At 34.6% G+C, this 22242-nt stretch overlaps 1 protein-coding gene across 1 annotated transcript in view; it reads right to left on the bottom strand.

Annotated features, from left to right (window-relative positions):
- Positions 1-265: 265 nt before the first annotated feature.
- BCHE (butyrylcholinesterase) overlaps positions 266-22242 on the bottom strand; it is a 60933-nt gene continuing 38956 nt past the window's right edge. The window contains exons 3-4 of the mRNA XM_025869769.2: positions 7702-7868; positions 266-848 (exon numbers count right to left, since the gene is read on the bottom strand). Of these exons, the coding sequence (XP_025725554.1) occupies positions 724-848; positions 7702-7868 (292 nt within the window). The 3' untranslated portion in view covers positions 266-723. The remainder of the gene's footprint in view (positions 849-7701; positions 7869-22242) is intronic.

The raw sequence follows: 22242 nt of genomic DNA, 5'->3' as shown, positions 1-22242 counted from the left end.
ATGTACACCTTTGGGAGAGTCAGGGAGTGGGGAGGTGAGGAAGGTCAAGAGTTGAAAGAATGAAGAATAGAGTTTGAGGACTTAGGAATGTACATATTTAAAAAAAATAAAAAACAGAAATAATTATATTCTTTTACGTTTTATCTCTTGGGAGCAACATTTTGTTTTAGTCATTAGGTGTTTCAAAGTAACCAAGCCTTTTACTTTAAGATTCCCTCTTGCCTTCCTATAAAAAACAAAGGGAACCAATTATTTTCTGTTTGTTTTAATATCCCATATTGACATTAAATTCCTAAATTACTTAAAGGAAATAGTATTATAAATTAGTGTCCAGTGTTTCAAGACCTAGTTCCTTTTAAAAGGATACCTTTATATGAGTGGTAATGAAAATACACAACTAAAAGTAGAATACGGGTATTTTTAAGGAGAAAAATTCATAAAGTTACTCAGGAAAGAGAGTTTGAAGCTGCAAATCATTTTAATATGCATACAATTAATTGTCAAACTTTATATTGTGAAATTTAATTAAACGTGTTCTAGCCATTTGGGTTTTGAAATGCTAGGTACAATACGAAGTGGAAGATGTGAAGAATCGATATTATCCTTCTGGCATTTTTGCTTCAGCTGTATAAGAGCTTTCTTACTAGGTATGTAAGAGAGCTACCGATATTTTTACCTTGATCTACAGGAAAATGAACATTCTATAAAGGGTAAATCTATTAATTAGAGACCCGCACAGCTTTCTTTCTTGCTAGTATAATCGTTAAATTGATTTTTCCAGTCCATCATGTAATTGTTCCAGCGATAGAATCCTGCTCTCCATTCTTGTTCTGCTTCATCAATGTTTCCTGTAAAACATGGAATAAGTTATATTAATCTGAATTTTAATCTGTTTACATTAATTGAAAAATAACTTTGATCACAGATGCCATTTTTCCAAGTTCACTGCACAGTAATTTTTTAATTTTTAATTATTTATTAGCAGCTTCTTTCACTACCTGGAAAGCTTTTAATAAAATTTTATACATTATATGAAAATGCAAATTATATGTATGTATAAATTGCATATACCATAAAAATGTGAAAATGAATCAATATATTACATCTAATTATATCATATAACATATATTTACTTAAGTTTCTAAGAAGATATATAGTATATAGATATTACTATCTTTTCCTATGCATAATGGAAATCTTATTTAATGCATCTCTTTTACATATATAATTATATAGCAGACTTACTTCTGATGAAAATATTTATATATATTTATCAATGCCTAAGGGTAACTTTGTAATTGACACTCCATGTAAATTTCACTCTCACTCTGTATCGGTGTACTTTAATTCCAAACAATGCATAATCATTGAAAGCAGTTAATGGAAGCTACTACATGAAAGGAGTTTATTAATTGCTTTGCAAATTAGAAAGATGACGAAGACAATCTCTGCTTTCCAGTAGCGTATGCCTGTGTCAGAGGAGGGGAGTGTTTATGCCAGAAGTAATGTGAGGCAATGAACCGAAAATGGTCTATGTACTACAAGCACCTCGAAATCTTGATTTATTTGAAAATGTGTTACACTAAAGAGTAAGGTTTGTGAAGAACGGGATCTCTTAAATTACAAACCTCTAAAATCATGTATCTATGTTCCTAATATAAATACGTATGATAAAGCTAGAAGATGGTTTATATTTAAGTCTATTAGTATTTTCCACATTTGTAGTTCTCTTACTTCTTAAACTTTTAGGATGCTGTGCTCTAGTCACTGAATTAAAAAACAACACTTTACGTTATTTCAGCTGTCCTGAAAATAAGGACTTGACAGTTTTTTAAATATATACTTTATAGTTAGGAATTTTTAAAATTAATTATAATTCTGTAAGATATTAATTTGGAGAACATAGTTCATGTGATCTTACTACTTTATACATGAAAATGTGTCTTCTTTCCATACATACTATTAACAGTGGAGCACATTCAGTGATTCATTTTTAGTTTATATGAAAATCAAAATATTTAAAACATTCATACAGCTATTAAAATATCCCCTGTAATTTAGGATATATGTAAGTTTGAAATGTTCATACTGCTTGGACTTTGGACAAATATTTGAGAATATATACAAAAATGTCCCATTTTAAAAATGGCTTTTAGAATGTCAATGACTGTAATTATTTTTGAATAATAGAACTTTTCTAAAAAACATTAGATGTGAAAGACATTAAATATCACACCAAATGATGCACTCTTTTGGTATCTTTTCATAATTAAATGCTTTTTTAAATGTTATGCCAAGTAAGGGCTCTAAAGTTCAGAAAGAACAAACTTTTTGATATAACAAATAAGTGATGGTAATCTACCACTTACTCCATGAATTTTAATACTCAGAGAAAAGGTCTTAGATTTGATTTTCCTTTCTTGCGCATAGAATGATACCAAATTCATTGATTCACATAAATGTAAATTTATTTCCTTGTATATCATAATCAAACACTATACAATTTAGTGTATTGAAATACTTTGCTTTTTAGTGTATAAATGCTTTGTAGACCTGAGTAATTTTTTCTTTAATAATGCTGAGCTTTGATTGAGACAATAAAATATGAAACATTTGATTATTTTCCAATACAACCCGGAACTGAACACACCATAGTGAAAAGATAACAAAAATTTTGAGTCCCATGACATCAATCAAAACCAAACTTAGAAGTTTTTTTTTTTCTTCCCCCTACTTCTCTTTCTCCAAACTGGAATACTACTTAAGTGAACATAGACTTATTATCTGTGAGATGTAGATCTATTTGTTTTGTAGTTAACAAGGTACTACAAAGTGAAAAAAAGGACATTATATAGGCTTTGGAGTGACATGGGTTAAATTCCAGCTTGACCACTTACTATATTAGTGACATAGAAAAAATTCTTAACTTTTGAAATTAGTTTTCCAACTATAATTGGGGTTGGTGATCACTATTTTGCAGTGCTACTGTGAAGGATAAATCAAATGGTGTGTACATTATGAAATCAAGCCCTATACACCTATTGGGAGCTCCACTAATGAATTTACTGCCCTCTTACAAAAATTTATTCTTAACTTTGTTCCTTATTGAATCCATGTACAGTTAGATCGATACCAGTAGTTCATAAACATATCGACACAACTTTTTCAGGACTTTTGTGATTTTTGATTTGTCCACATTGTTGGCTCATTTGGAAAAAAGAAAAAGTCAAGCTTTCTCCCCAACAGAAAGAATTATACTAATAAGGCTACCTTTTGTCTAGTTGATGAAAAAAGAGTGAGAGCAATATTTCACCAGAGCAGAGTCTATTTAATCAAGTCTGAGGCATTGAGAAAGAATGCAGGAGAGGTGAGTCTACTCAAAATTATTCATGGAGGTAAAGGTAGAAGAAAAGATTAAATTGGGTATTGACATGTGTTAATCATTATAATAAAAAATAATTCATGTACTTTGAGATTTCGTTGAAAATATCTTTTGTTCCCATTACTTGCTTATTTTCCTGTTTGTTACACAATTATTAAAGTTTCCAAGGAATGCATAATTCCTTATGGGGCAGATCAGAAACGCATTAGTTGTCCTGTTATGATTCTGAGTGTGGGATGAGAGTGAACTACAACTACTACTATAGAGTGAACTACTCTAAACTCAGGTGAAGCCTGAAGACCACATATAGGTATACCCATTCCACTGCACTTCACTGTATTGTGCTTTGCAGATATTGCATTTTTTATAAACTGAAAGTTGGTGGCCACCCCACATCAAGTAAGTCTATCCACACAATTTTTCCAACAGCATTTGCTCACTCATGTCTCTGTGTCACATTTTGGTAATTCTTGCAATATTTCAATCTTTTTATTGTTATTATATTTGAATTGCTGCAATCTCATGATAAAACTTTAAAGGATGAAGAGTTGCTCCCTTTGGACAAGCAAAGAAAGTGGTTTCTTGAGCTGGAATCTACTCTTGGTGAATATGCTGTGAAGATTGTTGAAATGCCAACAGAGAATTTAGAATATTATATAAACTCTGTTGATAAAGCAGAAGTAGGGTTTAAAATGATTGACCCCAGTTTTGAAAGAAGTTCTACTGTGGCTCAAATGCTATCAAACAGTATCACATGCTACAGCAGAATCATTTGTGAAAGAGTCACTCAGTGTGAGAACTTCATTGTTATCTTATTTGAAGAAATTGCCATAGCCACCTCAGCCTTCAGCAACCATCAGCCCTGATCAGTCGGCAGCCACGAACATTTGAGGCAAAATCCTCCACCAGCAAAAACATTATGACTCACTGAAAGCTCAGATGATGGTTAGCGTTTTTAGCAATAGAGTATTTTTAAATTAAGATGTGTTCATTATTTTTTTAGACATAATGCTGCTACACACTTAACAGACTATAGCATCATGTAAATATAACTTTTATACGCATTGGGAAACCAAAAATTTCATTGACTCACTATATTGTGACACTTGCTTTACTGTGGTGGTCTGGAACCAAACTGGCAATATCTTTAATGTATGCCTATATTTTTAACATGGAATAAAGCAAAAACCACTGGATATAATATTTTTCTTTATTGGGAGGATTTGAAGGTCAAAGTAAATTTACTCTTCCACTTTTAGTGAGAAATACTGATATCTTATTGACATTGAATGGGTCATTTCTTTATTTCTTTTTCTTTCTTTTTCAAACAATTGTGAAATATTTGGTGCAGTTACATTTTCTAGTGAAAATTTTGAATTTGAGAATATTTAAAATAAGTATTCACATTTTATTTCCTGCAGGTGCACACACTAATAGCACAGGCATATGCTGAAGTATAGTCTAAACGTTAAGTGCTAGAATTCCTGTGTTTAAACAAGTCTTAAGGATCATTTTATTTGAGAACATTTATTGTGCAAATGTAAACTACTGCTCAATTGGTACTTATAAAAGCTCATTGGCTTTCCATCATGAGTGAGGTAAACATTTCTACCTTTAAGAAACTCAGTCAATAGTTTTCCTTTACATGTAGAGCTGCTTTTTTAAAAAAACATAATACTTCCATAGGAACTTCAGCCCAGGTCATATGAATAACCCTAATTTTCAAAATATCAAATACTGAAATTTGTGAGGTTTTGCAGCTTGAAATACACAAAATATGGTAAGAACATGTGTTCTTAATCTTTTTAATTCCCTACATTATTCATTTATTAAACCTAAAAACATATAACTTCAAACTGGTTCTGTTTAAATGTAAAACATTTTTGATTATTAATGAGGATATTGATGTTACAACATTTTTTTTTGTAAAGATTTTATTTATTTATTTGACAGAGAGAGAAACACAGCAAGAAAGGGAACACAAGCAGGGGCAGAGTGAGAGGGAGAAGGAGGCTCCCCACAGACCAGGGAGCCCGATGAGGGGCTCTATCCCAGGACCCTGGGATCATGACCTGAGCCAAAGCAGACACTTAATGACTGAGCCACTAGGCTCCCCATGTTACAACAATCCTATCATGCATTTACATTACATTTTTTTAAAGATTTTATTTATTTATTTGAGAGAGAGAGAATGAGAGACAGAGAGCATGAGAGGGAAGAGGGTCAGAGGGAGAAGCAGACCCCTCACTGAGCAGGGAGCCCAATGTGGGACTCGATTCCGGGACTCCGGATCATGACCTGAGCCGAAGGCAGTCGCTTAACTAACTGAGCCACCCAGGCGCCCTACTTTACATTTTATAAAATATATTTAATATAATCTTTTTGGGTGAATTATCTGAAAAAATGCTAAAGCATAAAATTATGTTTTTAAGGTGCTTGGAACAATCCCAGAGCACGGTACTAATTAGGAGCCAGGCCTGCTATTTCCATACAGCTCAGTGTTGCTCAAACTAGAAAGTGATTCCTCACTGCATAGGAAGGCGTGGCAGCTAGCCAAAAACTTAGGAGTTTGTTTATTCAACATGCTTTATGGCAGTTGAGTATTTAGAGATAGAGATTATGAAGTACATCTTCAAAAACTGCTGATACTTAAATTTTATTCTATCAACAGAGAAATTGCAACAGACCACAGAAGCTCGAACCAGAACAGGTCAGTTTGGCTTGTAATAAGTTAGTCATTTAAAATCCTCCCCACCTGTTCTCATTGTTCCTCAATTATGACCTTCTCATTTAAAGATATTTTAAGTAAAGATTAAGAACGTGAAGTCTGTGTTATGTTAAATGGTACCTCTTTTGGTCTCTTGGCAGATTAAACACATTACCTCATTGTTATTCACACCCCGAGGACACAAGGGCAGCTCTGTAGCTTTGCCAAGGGATGCAGAAACCCATCTCTGGATATATATTATGTCACAGAACATTTGGTAATACACAGAGCACTGGTATATCAGAAACATCTCCCAAACAGATGGAGGACATAATTATAATTTTGGTGAGTAATGTCTGATAATTAAAAAGTGTATTAAACAATCAAAAATAGCTCTAAGATGCCCATGTTTGCCTGAAACTAACCCCCAACCTCTCTAAACAGGAAACTAAAGCATCTACTCTATTGTAATATCTAACTTGGCCCCCAAATTACAGTGTATTATGATGAACAGAGTGGTAAAGTCTAAGGAAACTGCAGCAATATATCTGATGGTTGAAAGTCAATTACTTTTACTTGAAAAATCAAGGTCTGAGGAGTCACATGGGTTAGAAACAGCTGGGCATTTTAAAACTGGCAAGTGAATGAGATATGTATGTCATTTTCCTCACAGAAGAGGCGATCATTCAAGCTGCTCCCTCAAGTTAATTTAAATATTTTCTTACTAATGAATTTTGAAATAACACTAAAATTTGAACCAATTTTCCTAGTATTTCCTTATATAAGCTTAAGGAATCCCTTCCTAAAGATTAATTAAATTACTGTCTGTTTATTGGATTGTGTTATATATGTATGTGCTCATGATACATGTCTCTAAGCTCAAAATATTTAGAAATATTTGGATTGTGTTTTTAAATATTTAAATTCTGGAGTTTTTTTCCTCCCTTAGAAATCAAGAGTTCTATTTATCAATAAATTTGTTTTTACCTCTCTTTGAATATAAATTATATTCATTCTATATTTTATTAATTATATTTTTAGTTCTATACATTATTTTATATGTTTATTTATTCATTTATCCATTAATTAACTCCACAAAGATGAGCTGAATAGGCAAGTAGTGCCCTATTTTAGTTCCATTATGAAGTTTTATGTTCCTCTAAGGGAAAATCTCTACTTTAGTTTCTCTATTTTACTACTAAAGTGCTGCTCATGTAGTAAGCCCTCAAATATCTAAACTTGCTGGAAGAAAAGTTGTGAAAGTAATGTACTCACTGGAATCAAGTAATTGTATTTCTTTTAAAGATTTTATTTATTTATTTGACAGAAAGAGACACAGCCAGAGAGCGAACACAAGCAGGGGGAGTGAGAGAGGGAGAAGCAGTCTTCCCGCGGAGCAGGGAGCCTGATGCGGGGCTCCATCCCAGGATCCTGGGATCATGACCTGAGCCAAAGGCAGCCGTTTAATGACCGAGCCACCCAGGCGCCCCTGGAATCAACTAATTGTAAATTCACTGATTAACACCATCATTGTGCCTTGGATAGGCTACCTTTTCTCCCTTTTACATAATCCACAACCAATTATTTGACCAAATACTAAAAAAACACACACCTGTCATTTCCAAGACTTTGGGAAAAAATAGTGTCCAGAATCGGCATTGTTGAGCACGTAGTTTAGCATATACTCTTGGTGACTCTGTATTCAAGATTAAATATTTTTGGTCTGTGTTTCTGAAGGCAGGCCATCTTGTGCTATTGTTCTGGGTTCCATCTGGATTTCTAAAAAATTAAAGAGAGACATTATAGTTCTATTGAAATCATTGTTAGAGAGAATAGCGTGCTCAAAAACCAACAACAGCTTTTAAATGTCAGAAAAAATGTGGATTTGTTTTGATGATGTCAAGTAAAAATGAACTGGGTGGAATGTTTTCAGCAACTTGAAATGCTAAACTAAAAGTGTAGGAATTAAAATTTAAAGAAAAACTTTTACATGCATTTCTGTTTAATATACAGGGAGAAAAAATATTTTTTTTTTATTTCAAGAATGCTAATGTTTTCTTCACACTTAAACATGCTCGAAGGCGCAATGTTCCTTTTGTCTCCTTTTCTTCCTTTACCTCAGACTCAATCTTCTCACAGTGAACATTAGTACATTTCTGCTGAGTATCTTGCATCCATGTCATTCTATTTGTTCTTGTCATTACTGCCTGAGTTTGTGACTGATTACACATCCTATTATGCAATAACGTCATTACTGTAGGAAACTTCCTTCAGTCTCACTTTTAAGTTGATCTTACATTCTTGTAGATCTGCTTACTGATGAAAAATGTTTCAATAATTCCCCAACGGGTTCACATAAATTTAACAAACATGGTGCCACTTAGTCTTCGCATGAGCTAACCAACAGGAATTAGGGGCAGTTTCTTAGGAATTCCCTCCTCTATTTCACCTCCTTGCCTTTGTCCCAGCTGTCAAGCTTGGAATCCCTTCATTTCCCAAGGGCATGGGCTGGGTCAATTCAGATTCCCTTTCTCATCTTCTCTTTTTGTGCTGATATTTCCCATATCTTTCATTGTGATTTTTACATCAATAACACTTGATTCTATTTTTTTTAGAAATGTATAGTTGGGGGTTTGTTTACACTTTGTAGCACTCAATAATATGGTCTTAACTAGATCACACAAACACAAACTCAAAGAGTAAACATTTTGCAAGTGGCTCTAAGTAGTCACTGGCGAGTCTATAGATTTCCCTTTAATATATTTTCATGCTATAATTATGAGTTAGACACTGCTCTAGGATCTGGAAATACAAATAAACATGGGAAATATAGTTTCCCTTAGGGAATTTACAAGGAAGACCATTCATGAAAAAAAAAAAAGAACCAATATATGGTAGCCTAAACCAAACATAAACAAAGGGACACAAATTGTCAGAAGAGGGAATAATCACTACATGTTTGAAAAGAAATTACCTGAAGGAAAGAGCTTCTAGCTGAAGTAAGGAGAGTAAATGAGGAACAGAACCAGAAAGAGAAATTAGGAAAGCTAGAGAAAGGGAACAGAATCGGGGTGCCTGGGTGGCTCAGTTGGTTAAGCGACTGCCTTCGGCTCAGGTCATGATCCTGGAGTCCCAGGATCGAGTCCTGCATGGGGCGCCTTACTCAGTAGGGGGTCTGCTTCTCCCTCTGACCCTCCCCCTTCTTGTTCTCTCTCTCAAATAAATAAATAAAATCTTAAAAAAAAAAAAAAAGAAAGAAAGGGAACAGAATTAACACCGTTCTAAATAATGAGTGTTCATCTTAGGTCAAAACACAATGGAAAAACTAGTTTTCTTGGAATACAGGATAGAGGAGATCCTATGAGAGTGATAGCTTTAGGATATTAGTGTTATCACTTTAAGATCTGACAGCCTAGGAAAATGGTTTAGAGATGGAACTGTAGGCCTTTACTACTCTTGAGGGATTTTTGACTAAATGGCTTATTTTGAACATAACATTTGAGAAATATTGACCTGGAGGTTATCCAGAATAACCAATAACCAAGAAACTTATAAGATTGTCACAGGTACTTCTATCATAAATGAAGACTAAAGTGATAAGGATAAGTAATTCATTCCTCTCTCTTGGATTCATTCTACCTTAAGTAAAATCATATAAGAAAAACTACAGTTGAACTTTTCTAAAAGTTCAGTGTGCAAATTTCTTCATCATTCAAATAGCTCTGTAGATTGGTAACAAATAGAAAGTTGGAAGCAGTGACAGCAGATACAAGATTTCTTTTGGCCACAAGCCTGTGAACCCAGTAAATTTTGGAAAGAGAAGCAGGCATTCATTGAGCATGGTTTCTAGAGCAGATTTTGCCATCAAGAACTTGTATTCTTTTATCATAGAAACAGACATATTCAACCATGAATTTAGGAGCTTTGGAGATAAATAGCTTCTTGATGGACTAGTTGATTTTATGTAGGAATTGGATGATTAAAAAGAATTATTAATAACCAGAGCTATTCAAGCTAAACCAATATCATAAAAGGATTGAAACCTCCTGCTTCAGGGTATTATTTGAGAGAGGTCATGAAGAAAATTTCTCCAGATCACAGATGGCATACTTGTCTAGGTGAATTATATAGTCTTTTCCCTTTCTTTTAAAGCTTTAGAAACTTAACAAGTACAGCTGCTGAAGGCTGGATATTAAACCAGGAGAACCATTGGTCTGATTCGGTACAGCAATTCTTATATTCCTAAATTGCCCACTTGCCTTCTAATTCCACTCTAATTAACTTATGGCACCATTTTAACTGCTCATTCATTTCTGGCTTCTGCAAATGGTGACTTGAACAAAGCTGCCTTGTACTTGAGTTCAAGAGCGAAGCCCTACTGGCACTGCCCGTGCTCATTTGACAAACTTTGTTCTATGAAATAGCTCATGACATTCCAAAATGCAATCCAGAGATAATAAAATTCCTTTGCCTATGGATATAAATACAGTTTTCAAAAAGTGATTGGAATAGCTATTGAAATGATGGAGCATTTTACTGTATAATCTGAAGGAATCTTCAAAGAATTTAAAACTTAAGAGATATAATTCTCTTTCTATCTGTATCAATTAAAGACTGTGAAATAAAACACATTTTCCAGCTACACAATTCTGAAACACTATATAATTTTAATCTCAGAATTATAAGGTATATTTAAACATCTTGGCTCTGTTATTTTTCAAAAGTATTTCCTGTTCTCGTCACAAAATAAAGACTTTGAAGCGATAATACCTAAAATTTTCCATGAAATAGAAAAATCTCTGCTCTATTTTTACTATGAGATTTTTGTTCTACTTTGTGGTATACAGAAGTGGTCTAAAGATCATCCATTACACTTTTCCTCTTATGTAGGTTTGAAAAGTTTTGAGACATAGCTTATTTAACCAAAAATGCAGAATATTTTCCTAACATCTGTATTTCAGGAAATTACTGCTTGTCATTGATAGTAGAGCACAGATTTGAGATCTTATTTTATGAACAAATTTATAAAAAAGACATTAATTGACTCAGGATGTCTGATATGAAGAAGTAGTATGCATTCAGCTCCATGCGTCAGGTTTTCTTGGGATTATAAATCCCAGGATTGCCCATCAATCTTAACCTAGGAATTAAGATTCTTTTTGATTAAGAATTCAGAGACAGTGATGTCTAAGAAAGCTATACAATACTTTTAAAGTGAATATATTTCAGTGTGCCTTACAATCTAATAAAATAAAGCCATAATTAGTAGTTGTAAATTGGAAGGCGAGCTGAAATATTCTACTGTCCTGAGAGGGCAAAGGGAATACAGATTATGTCAGATAATTTCTTAGATATACAAATATTCATAGATTTATATTCTATGTCAAGTCACTTGAATAAAATTGTATTTTAATTTAAGGAATAGGGGGGATATAAGAGAATCTGAATTTAGCAAAACAAAATTCATCTATTCATTCAACAAGTATTAATTGAGTGCATACTATGTCAGGCTTATTTAAGTCACAGAAAATCAACAAAGACAAAAATAGAAATTCTTGCCAGTGCAGTTTTCTTACTTTGAGGAAGATAGACAATAAATAAGACAAAGAAGGAAAATATATAATTGCTGCTGGAGAGGGGACAGTGGTGAAGGAGTGTGTAATCATGAATTTCATTGGCCTTTGTCCATAATTCCTGCAAGGTAACCTCTAAATCTTTGGAATTTTGCACTGTACCAAATTGTTTATGATAACAAGGTGACTCATGGTGGACACCTGCTTGGCTTTTACTTAAGGTCTGACTCAGGGTGGGCCTGCTCACACTGATAATCTTGTGGAAGGAAGGCCATGCCAGAAAGACCAACCATGTGATTAGAAGGGTGGGACTTTGGGGCGCCTGGGTGGCTCAGTCTTTAAGCATCTGCCTTCGGCTCAGGTCATGATCCCAGGGTCCTGGGATCAAGTGACGCATCGGGCTCCCTGCTCAGCGGGAAGCCTGCTTCTCCCTCTCCCACTCCCCCTGCTTGTGTTCCCTCTCTGGCTGTGTCTCTTTCTGTCAAATAAATAAGTAAAATCTTAAAAAAAAAAAAAAAAAAAAAAAGGTGGGACTTTGAGTCAGGTGATAACCTGACCTCCAGGAAGGGGAAAGGTGTAAAGATTGAGTTCAACCACAAAGGCTAATAAATTAATCGATTATGCCTATATAATGAAACTACAATAACACTCTGGATCTCAAGTTCAGGTGAGTTTCCTTGGGCTAGCAATACTCCATATGCACATTGCCATAATTAATGCCTTGAAGGTAATGCATCTCTGGGGTTGCAGACTTTACCTTTGGAATCCTGTCAGTACCAGATCCTGTTTATGTATCTCTTCTTTTGACGGGTTCTTTTTCCTTTTTTTTTTTTAAGATTTTTTTTTATTTATTTTTGCGAGAGAGAGCATGAGTGTGGGGAGGGGCATAGGGAGAGGAGGCTCCCCACTGAGGAAGGAGCCTGATGTGGGACTCGATCCCAGGACCCTGGGATCATGACCTGAGCCAAAGGCAGACACTTAATTGACTGAGCCACCCAGACACCCAGACGGGTTCTGATACATATATCCTTTTATTATATAAAAATTGCGGTTGTATTTATAGCACCTCCTGAGTTCTGTGAGTCATTCGAGGGCATGATTAAATCTGAGGAAGTCCTTAGGGATCTCAAATTTATAGCCAGCTAGTCTGAAGTGAGGGTGACCCTGGTGACCTTGAACTTGCAACTGATGTCAGAAATCTTGAGCCAACTTTGGGGCACCTGGGTGGCTCAGTCAGTTAAGTGTCTGGCTCTAGGTTTTGGCTCAGGTCATGATCTCAGGGTCCTGAGATCAAGCCCCATGTCGGGCTCAGCACTTATTGTGGAGTCTGCTTGTCTTTCTCCCTCTGTTTCTCCTCTGTTCTCTCTCTCTTTCCCTCTCTCTCTCTCTCATGAATAAACCTTTTTTTTTTTTTTTTTAAAGAAAGAAATCTTGAGCCAACTTGGAAATCTGAAGGCCTGAGCCCTTAACCTTGATTTTGGCTACCTCTGCGTAAGGAAACTGCAATATTTGAGAGGAAAGGAACTTTTAAGTGGAGACTTGAAGGAAGAGAGGAGTGAGCTATACAGTGTTTTGTAGGAAGAGCATTTCAGCAGAAGGAATAGACAGCAAAGGCTATTAAGACAGAGGAGCATCTGGGGTTTTCCATGAAAACTAAGTGAGAGAGTGTGGCTAGAGTGGAGCCAGCCAAGGAGGCAGTAGTCTGAGGCATGGTTGGAGAGGTGACAGGAGGCCACATTATTTAGTGACCTGTAGGTCCTTGTAAGCTTTTTATGTCTACTCTGAATGAGAGAAGAAGTAATTGGAGGGTTTGCACAAAGAAAGGACAAGATCTCACTTAATATTTTTTAAAAAGATCATCTGGCTGGAATTCCAGGAATAGTCTACAGAGACTCCGAGGTCAGAAGCAGGGAGACCAGCTAGGGAACTGCGGGAATAATTTAGGTGAGAGATGATGGTTGTTTGAACCAGGGGGCTAGTAGTAGAAATTGAGAGAAGTAGTTAGATCATGGATGTATTTTGAAGGTAGACAGTGTCCTTGCAATCAGCCAATGGAGTAGAAATAGAGAAAAGGCAAGGATGACACTAAGGATTCTGGCCTGAGAAACTGGAAAGATGAATGGAGTTGCCGTTACTGAGATAGAAACTGCTGCAAGAGCATGTTTGAAGAAAAATATTGAGAATTCAGTTCTTCACATATGAAATTTGAGATCCAAATACAGATTGGAAGTAGGCAGTTGGGATTTAGTGGTTAATCTTTATTTTACTGAGGGAATCTCTGCCTTCCAAATGGATTCACAAGCTCTCTAATGTAGTATTCCCCAGGAATACCAAAATTGTGACTCACTTTCCAAATTTCAATACAGGAATGATATTTAAAAATATACACATAGCAATAAATTAATTCACAGGATATACAGCACCTGTCCCTTCCCAGACTGTAGCTTCTTGTTCTATGCTCATCCTATCTCTTCAGACAGGCCTTCTTTGCTGGCTCCACTAAAATAGCCAGTCTTGATTTCCTCATATTTCAAAATTTTAAGTTTTCATTTAAATTCTAATTAGTTGTTAATTTCAAGTACATAATATGGTGATTCAACACTTGCATACCTCACCTGGTGCTCATCACAGCAAGTGCCTTCCTTGATCCCCATCACCTATTTCACCCATTCCCCCACTCACCTCCCCTCTGGTAACCAGCAGTTTGTTCTCTAGAGTTAGGAGTCTGTTTCTTGGTTTGCCTACCTCTCTCTCTTTTTTTCCCCCTTTGTTCATAAGTTTGTTTCTTAAGTTCAACATATGAATGAAATCATCTGGTATTTACCTTTCTCTGTCTGACTTATTTCACTTAGCATAATAATTTTTAGCTCCATCCATATTGTTGCCAATGGCAAGATTTCATATTTTTAATGGCTGAGTAATATTCAAAATTGATTTTAACTGTAAATTTTCCTTTTCCCTCATTACAGAGTGCTGTGGTCTGAATGATTGTGTGCTCCCAAAATAAGGTGATGATATTAGGAGCTGGAGCCTTTGGGAGATGCTTCAGCCATAAGGGCAGGCCCTCATGAATGGGATTGGTGCCTTTATCCAAGAGGCCTCAGAGGGATCCTTTGTCCCTTCCACCATGTGAGGACACAGTGAAAGGAGCTGGCTATCGGTTAGGAAGGGGTTCCTCACCAGAAGGTGACTATGCTATAGTGACTAAATCTTGGAACTCTAGTCTCCAGAATTGTGAGCAGTAAATTTCTGTTGTTTATAAACTACCACATCTGTGGTATTTTGTTATGGCAGTCAGAATGGACTAAGACAGAGGGTAAGCTCCATGCAAATCATCATTTGGTTGCTTTGTTTACAACTGTGCCTTACTCATAGTATTTAGGCAAGAAATATGAATAGAAAAATAAGAAATATCACAACTGATAGTTCAAGTTATCTCATTTTCCTTTAATTATCGTAAATAATCATATTTAAAAACCACCACCACATGGGAAATTATATTTCAAAGATGACCTTTTCTCCAATTTTAGTAAAATCAGTATTTGGAGCCCCAAGTAATATGAAATTCTTCTTCAAATTAGTTTTTAATAAGGCCGTAAGAGACTGTGGGATAGTTTTAACATATGCCTTACCTGTAAACTATTTTTTACCATGATAGTTTAACATTTAAATAAAATAATTGATAAGATAGCATAAACTTGTGCCTAGAAGGTTGACATTTGAAAAAGGAGATGTGCAGGTTTAGTATTCTTAGAAAAAAATTAGGAACCAATTGAGCACAATTGAGCAAAAAGGAAAATAAAAAGGAGACATTTATTTAGTATCATGATAGTAGTGATAACAGCAGTGAAAATTTCAGAAGTTGCTTCTATTATTTTGACATGTTTATATAAAGAACAAAGCAATTTTCATATAGTAAACAAATTTTCTCTTCATATTTAAGTATATGATGATGAACATGAGTTCATAATATAATGTTTCAGAAAAATATGAAGACACAGGTAAAACAGTGACGCTAATAAATAGCAAAGGATAAATAAAATACTGTTTCTCTCAAGATCATGGGCTCTGCTTCATTTTGTATACAGGAAACTCCTTAGGATAAATATGGACATTAAATACATTTTGAAGTTGTTTTTGATTCCTTTTAGAGGAATTTTCTGTGACTATAATATATTTATAAATTTGATCAAATGCCATTGCTGATTTCCTTTAATTAAGTGTTCTATAATCTGTTCAATCTTTAAAACCTACCCAAAGACAGCTTTCTTAAATTAAATAAATTAATTGTACATTTATTCTTAATTATATAACCAACTAAATAGCCGCCGAATTCTATTCAAGCAACTTAGTATTAATTCATGAATGCATTCCCAATAATGCAATCATACTGGGTCCATTTTAACCTATAAGGCTATATCCTAGGTTGATTGATTAGTTTTATAAAATGGGAAGAAACAGAGAGGGAGACAAACCATGAGAGACTCTGGACTCTGGGAAACAAACTGAAAGTTACAGAAGGGAAGGGGCTGGGAGGCTGGGGTAACCGAGTGGTGGGTATTAAGGAGGGCACGTGTTGTGATGAGCACTGGGTGTTATATGCAACTAACGAATCGTTGAACACTACATCAAAAACTAATGATGTACTATATGCCGGCTAACTGAACATAATAAAAAAATTAAAAAAAAGAAAAATATCTATAATAAAATGCCATAAATACTACAATAGAAAAAAAAAACTTATACTGAACTTTATGGTTTCCTACAAGCTTCTAAGATGAATCTTTAAAGACAAATGGAATCATTTAAATAATTGTCCTTAGCAGATATAGACACATAAACACACAAACACACATATTTCTGTGTATCTGAATCCCGAAATTATGTGTATGTGTGTGTGTGTATATATACTGCAACTTGAATATTAGAGGTACCAAAACAATTGATGTAAATCACATACATATTTAATTTACATCATCCTATTGGAAGTCACTATAAAGTGCCAAATTATATAGGTAATAACTATATTTTGAGCTTTAGAGCAAATCACATATTATTCACTTTTGCACATTCAGCATCTATTATAAGCCTGCACAGAAAGTATATGCTCAATAAATGCTTGCTAAAATAACTAAGTGAACAGCCTTCAGAATTTTGGATATGTTTTAGATCGATTCAGTATCAGTCATAGAATACTAATTTTCACAGTATTAGAAGAGAGGAATTAACTTCATTCTCCTGTGCTAAGATGACAAAAAAGGCTTGTAGATAATACTCTTCTCAGATTTAAAACTTGAAAACTCATTGATTCTTCAAATGCTTAGTGTAATAATGCATTTGATGTCGAAGCCCTACATCAGCTGAGGGGGAGTCACAATATGCATGAGTTTCTTGTAAGCCTTGATCACAAACTGAAACTCAATTCTTTTCCAAGGCTCATTTATGCCCCTCATCTAGCCTTACTGTAGTTTGTTAGAAAGCTTTTTATGATTGTACTGTTTTCCCTCTGTAGGCAATAAGGGCAAAAATATTACTTACTAAAGCAATATGTAGTGTAGAATAATGTAGTTGTGCATAGAGAGTTTTTTAAGTGGATTATTTGCAATTTAAATTATAGTTAATGCAAATATCTAAGTCTAGTTCACTTTTATTATTTGCTTCCTTCCATCTCCTGACATTTCCATTGTAACCTGTGGGGATGAGAGAAGTAATTATTGAAGAACAATTCCCTAGATTCTTTGGTTTATTAAGTTTCCTTCTTACTTCAACAGGTTTGTTTTTCTAGGCAGGAATCTGGGTACCCAAAGGGTCAGGACTGTATTAGTACACCACAGAAGTTGTTGGTAATTCAGAAATGCTCTAACAATGACTTCTTGCATCTAAATCTATTGTGTGGGTAGAGTCCATGGTCAAATTGGTTATTAAATTTTTATTATTTCATCATTCCTAAGTAGTGGATTGGGATATATTGTCAGCCTCACAGAGAAATAGGAGTACAGGTCTTTATGAGAGAAAGATCAGAAGAAGGGGAAGAGACAGGAAGGAAAGGGAAGAAAAGAGAAGAATCCTAAAGGAAATATGTAAACTGTATGATCCTGTGACCCAATCTGCTCAAAAGGCAAAACATATCAATGGGCTAAACCTTCGGGGGAGGAAAAAAAGGGGAAAGATTTATTTTCACTCAACATTAATAAAAAGGAACAGATTACGTTTCAGTTAAATAAATACCATTAGGGAAACGACATATGTTTAGTTGCAGGTCATCTTCTAAATTTGAGAATAATTAGCAGCTGTTGTAACTGAAGGTTTACAGGACATGGGCTGAGGTTTCAGCCCTGGCAATAAGCAAAGGCCAATTATGATCTAACACAGCTAGAAGTGTGCTATGAAAGTGAATGCCTGGAAAGTAAGAAAGAAACATCCAGTCTGAAGGATGATCCTAGAAAGTCAAGCTGCTGAATACTGAGCATAAAGGGAGATTTCTTGAGTGCCCCCTGATGTCAGGAAACTTGTCTAAACTTTTTTTTTTTTTTTTAACTAACCCCTAACAAAGAACCTGGTACTGGTTATCAATCAGTGTTGTTGAACTCAATCATATTTACGAAAAAAACGGGGGGTGTAAAAAAAGGCTCAAATACATACAAACATATTTCTCCTTTTAATCCAAATCTAAATCTTCCTACACATTTTCACCTTCGCTGAGATGTAGTATTCTTTTTCTAAATTTATAACTAGGAAGAAGATGCCCACTTTAAAGCACATTTTCTGTTTTGCGAGAACTTTTACATCTCAATTGGTATTTTAAGTGGCTATTGGACTTAACCCACTCTCCTAAATACTTCACTGAAGTAGTTGGATAGAGTCATGCAAATAAATTGACTCCCATTGATTCCCAATGCGCAGTTGCCATTTAGCAATTGGGTTGCGCTGCTCATCTTCAGTTGTTCATCAGCTGAAAGGGCGAAAGGTTGTCACACAAAAGATCTCTTAGATCTTTACTATCCTGGCAAAGTATGGTATGAGGGATAAACAAAGCTTTCATGGTCTGGAAAATTAATCTTCCTTCTGTCCTCTGCATTGTTTGGACAGAAGGAATTGCTTAATTATTTGGAGAGTTAAAGAGGAATACCAGGCAACGTTTAGCCTCCTCCAGCGTTCCAGAAAATGAACTGGGCTGAATCCTAGACTGATTTATTTATTTATTTAGCATTTCTTAAAGTTTTTATTTCAATTCCAATTAGTTAAGATACAGGGTAATATTTGTTTCAGGTGTACAATATGGTGATGCAAAACTTGCATACATCACGTGGTGCTCATCACAACAAGTGCACTCCTTAATCCCCATCACCTACTTCACTTGTGCCCTTAGCCCTCTTCCCCTCTGGTAACCATCAGTTTGTTCTCGATGGTAGGAGTCTGTTTCTTGGTCGGCCTCCCTCTCTCTTTTTTTTCCCCTTTGTTTCTTAAGTTCCATATATGAATGAAATCATATGTATTTGTCTTTCTCTGTCTGACATTCCTTAGCATAATAATTTCTAGCTCCATCCATGTTGTTGCAAATGACAAGAGGTCATTTTTCTTTATGGCTGAGTAATATTCCATTATATGGATACACTGCCTCTTCTTTATCCTTTCATTGGTCCATGGACATTTGGGCTCTTTCCATAATTTGGCTATTGTAGATCATGTTGCTATAAATATCAGGGTGTATGTGCCCCTTCAAATCAGTATTTTTATAACCTTTGGGTAAATACCTACTAGTGCAATTGCTGGATCATAGGGTAGTTCTATTTTTAACTTTTTGAAGAACCTCCATACTGTTTTCCAGAGTGGCTGCACCAGCTTGCATTCCCACCAACAGTGTAAGAGGGTTCCCCATTCTCTGCATCCTCGCCAATACCTGTTGCTTAGTGTTTTGTTGATTTTAGCCGTTCTGACAGGTGTGAGGTGGTATCTCACGGTACTTTTGATTTCTATTTCCCTGATGATCAGTGATATTGAACATCTTTTGAAGTGTTTGTTAGCCATCTGCATGTCTTCTTCGGAGAAATGTCTGTTCATGTCTTCTGCCCATTTTTTAATTGGATTATTTATGTTTGGGTGTTGAGTTTTATAAGTTCTTTGTATATTTTGGATAGTAACCCTTTATCAGATATGTCATTTGCAAATATCTTCTCCCATTCCGTACATTGCCTTTTAGTTTTGTTGGTTGTTTCCCCCACTGTGCAGAAGCTTATTAGAGAGAAGCAGAAACCTGTTCTTCCTCCCTTCCTCCCTCCTTTTCTTTCTTCTTTTCTCTTTTAGTAGCTTGGCAAGTGCATCCAGATATCTTGCCTAATTTCCAAGTGTCAAAATGCACTATATTTGTACCTATTTTTGTTTTCTAGTGACAGTAGAGCAACTGCTATCATTTGGATATGCTCACACGATTTCCCAGAGAAGCTATTGTCCAGGGGTCTGTAGAAAGTTCAAAGGCACATTCACATAATGACACCAGAGCACTTATTTTAATAAAGGGCAGACATAGCATTAATTATGGATAGAAAATAATCCCAAACTTGAAACAAATTGGCTTCTCTTTTGATTGTTCCAAATTCTACCAGTTTGCTCTAGTCTCTGCCATAAAGTTAATGGCAGCAAGCCCACAGTTTCAGGAATAAGCCTACGAAATGCCAAAAAAAAAGTCCTGGAAACTTAGTTTTATAGTAGCATATATGTCTTAAAATAGCTTGATTTTAAGGGAACACTTAAACATTAGAAGGGACTTGGGAAATCAAATGCTCTAAGAAAATTATATAAAATCATAATTATTGCAATCTTTTTCCTTAATGGATAGTTTGAGCATATCAAATAATTCTTCTTGAATTCAAAATTATTTTTTATATCACTATTCACTGGAGGTCCCTATATTTGAGTAATCACCTCCATTAGACCGAAAAGCGCCATGAGAGCAGAGAACATGTTTGTTCATTCCCATAACATAATACAGTCAGTGCTCAGTAAAGCTACTTGGTAAAGGTTTTACCTACTAGACCTTGCTTAAGTAAGTAGGCCATTAAATTGATTGTATCGGAACTTGGTGTAATTTTATGTATAGATATATAAATATAATTTTTTAATGTGCTAAGAAAGATTTAGCTAATATGATGAATATATTGCAAAATAAAATTAAAAATTATGTATATGTGATTTTATTTATATATTTACAGGGCATTGTTTCTAGGAAAAATAAAGTAAAATTAATAATACTATTTTTGGAGAAAACTGTCAGCACAACAAATAGTTTAAGTATGTTTTATTGCAAAACACAGATATATGCAGCTTCAAATGATGTTTAATGAATTTTCCAAAGTGAGCACCCAAGCATATTGAATTTCTAATCATTAAAATAATTACACATACAAAATAATTATATTTTTAATGAAAGATGAAAATCTTTGATCTAAGTTATATTAAATCTATATGAACATTGGAGAGAGAACAGTAAATACCTGTTTGCTACCTGCTATATAAAATATGATGTTTTTCAATAATTCTTCTATTATATTATTTGACCAATAATTAGTAAATTAAATATTATCCTGTCCATTTTTCCATTATTTAAAAATTTCATGATGCCCCATTTCAGCCTTCCATTATTTCTCATTAAAGTATTATATTTTATTATTTATTAGTGTGGAATTGGAAATGTTTTATTATCAACGATTTTCTATTTTTAAATTAACTCTTTTCTTTTTTTTTAAAGATTTTATTTATTTATTTGAGAGAGAGAATGAGATAGAGAGAGCATGAGAGGGGGGAGGGTCAGAGGGAGAAGCAGACCCCCCGCTGAGCAGGGATACCCATGAGGGATTCGATCCCGGGACTCCAGGATCATGACCTGAGCCGAAGGCAGTCGCCTAACCAACTGAGCCACCCAGGTTCCCCTTAAATTAATTCTTTTCTGCATATTTTTTCTAACTTTTCTATTACTTAATTTTTATTTTTTTACTCAAGGTTTCTTGAAATAATGTTGTCTAATCTCCTATTCAGTGTTTCATTTTCTCTAAAATATCTGCATAAAGCAGATATTTTATTATCAATGATTTTCTATTTTTAAATTAACTCTTTTCTGCATATTTTTTCTAACTTTTCTATTACTTAATTTTTATTTTTTTTACTGAAGATTTCTTGAAATAATGTTGTCTAATCTCCTATTCAGTGTTTCATTTTCTCTAAAATATCTGCATAAAGCAGATATCTCCATAATGGGATGTGTCTCACATTCTGGAGAAGGTCATTTTAACCCCAGACCACTTTATTCACTATTAACTCAACTTGATAGAACAGACCTGTATTCAGGCCCTACTAGAGTTCCAGGCATTGGGGCTATTTTTTATTCATTTTCAAAGAGAAATATGTATTTTTTTCTCTTTTAATACTAAATTAAAAATGGTCTCTATATGAATTTAACCAAAGGTTCTCTGCTTCCTGCTCACATAGAATATATCTAAACTCTCCTTTATGATACATTTTTTTTGAAGCCAGATACACTTGCCCCCTCAACAAACACCTTATTTTTTGTCCTCCAGACTAATCAT

Source organism: Callorhinus ursinus, unplaced genomic scaffold (assembly GCF_003265705.2).
Source record: "Callorhinus ursinus isolate GAN/ISIS: 27379988/994484 unplaced genomic scaffold, GSC_fseal_2.0 scaffold1, whole genome shotgun sequence".
NCBI lineage: Eukaryota > Metazoa > Chordata > Mammalia > Carnivora > Otariidae > Callorhinus > Callorhinus ursinus.
The sequence above is the reverse complement of the archived record's forward strand: the minus strand, read 5'-3'. Positions and strand labels throughout refer to the sequence as shown.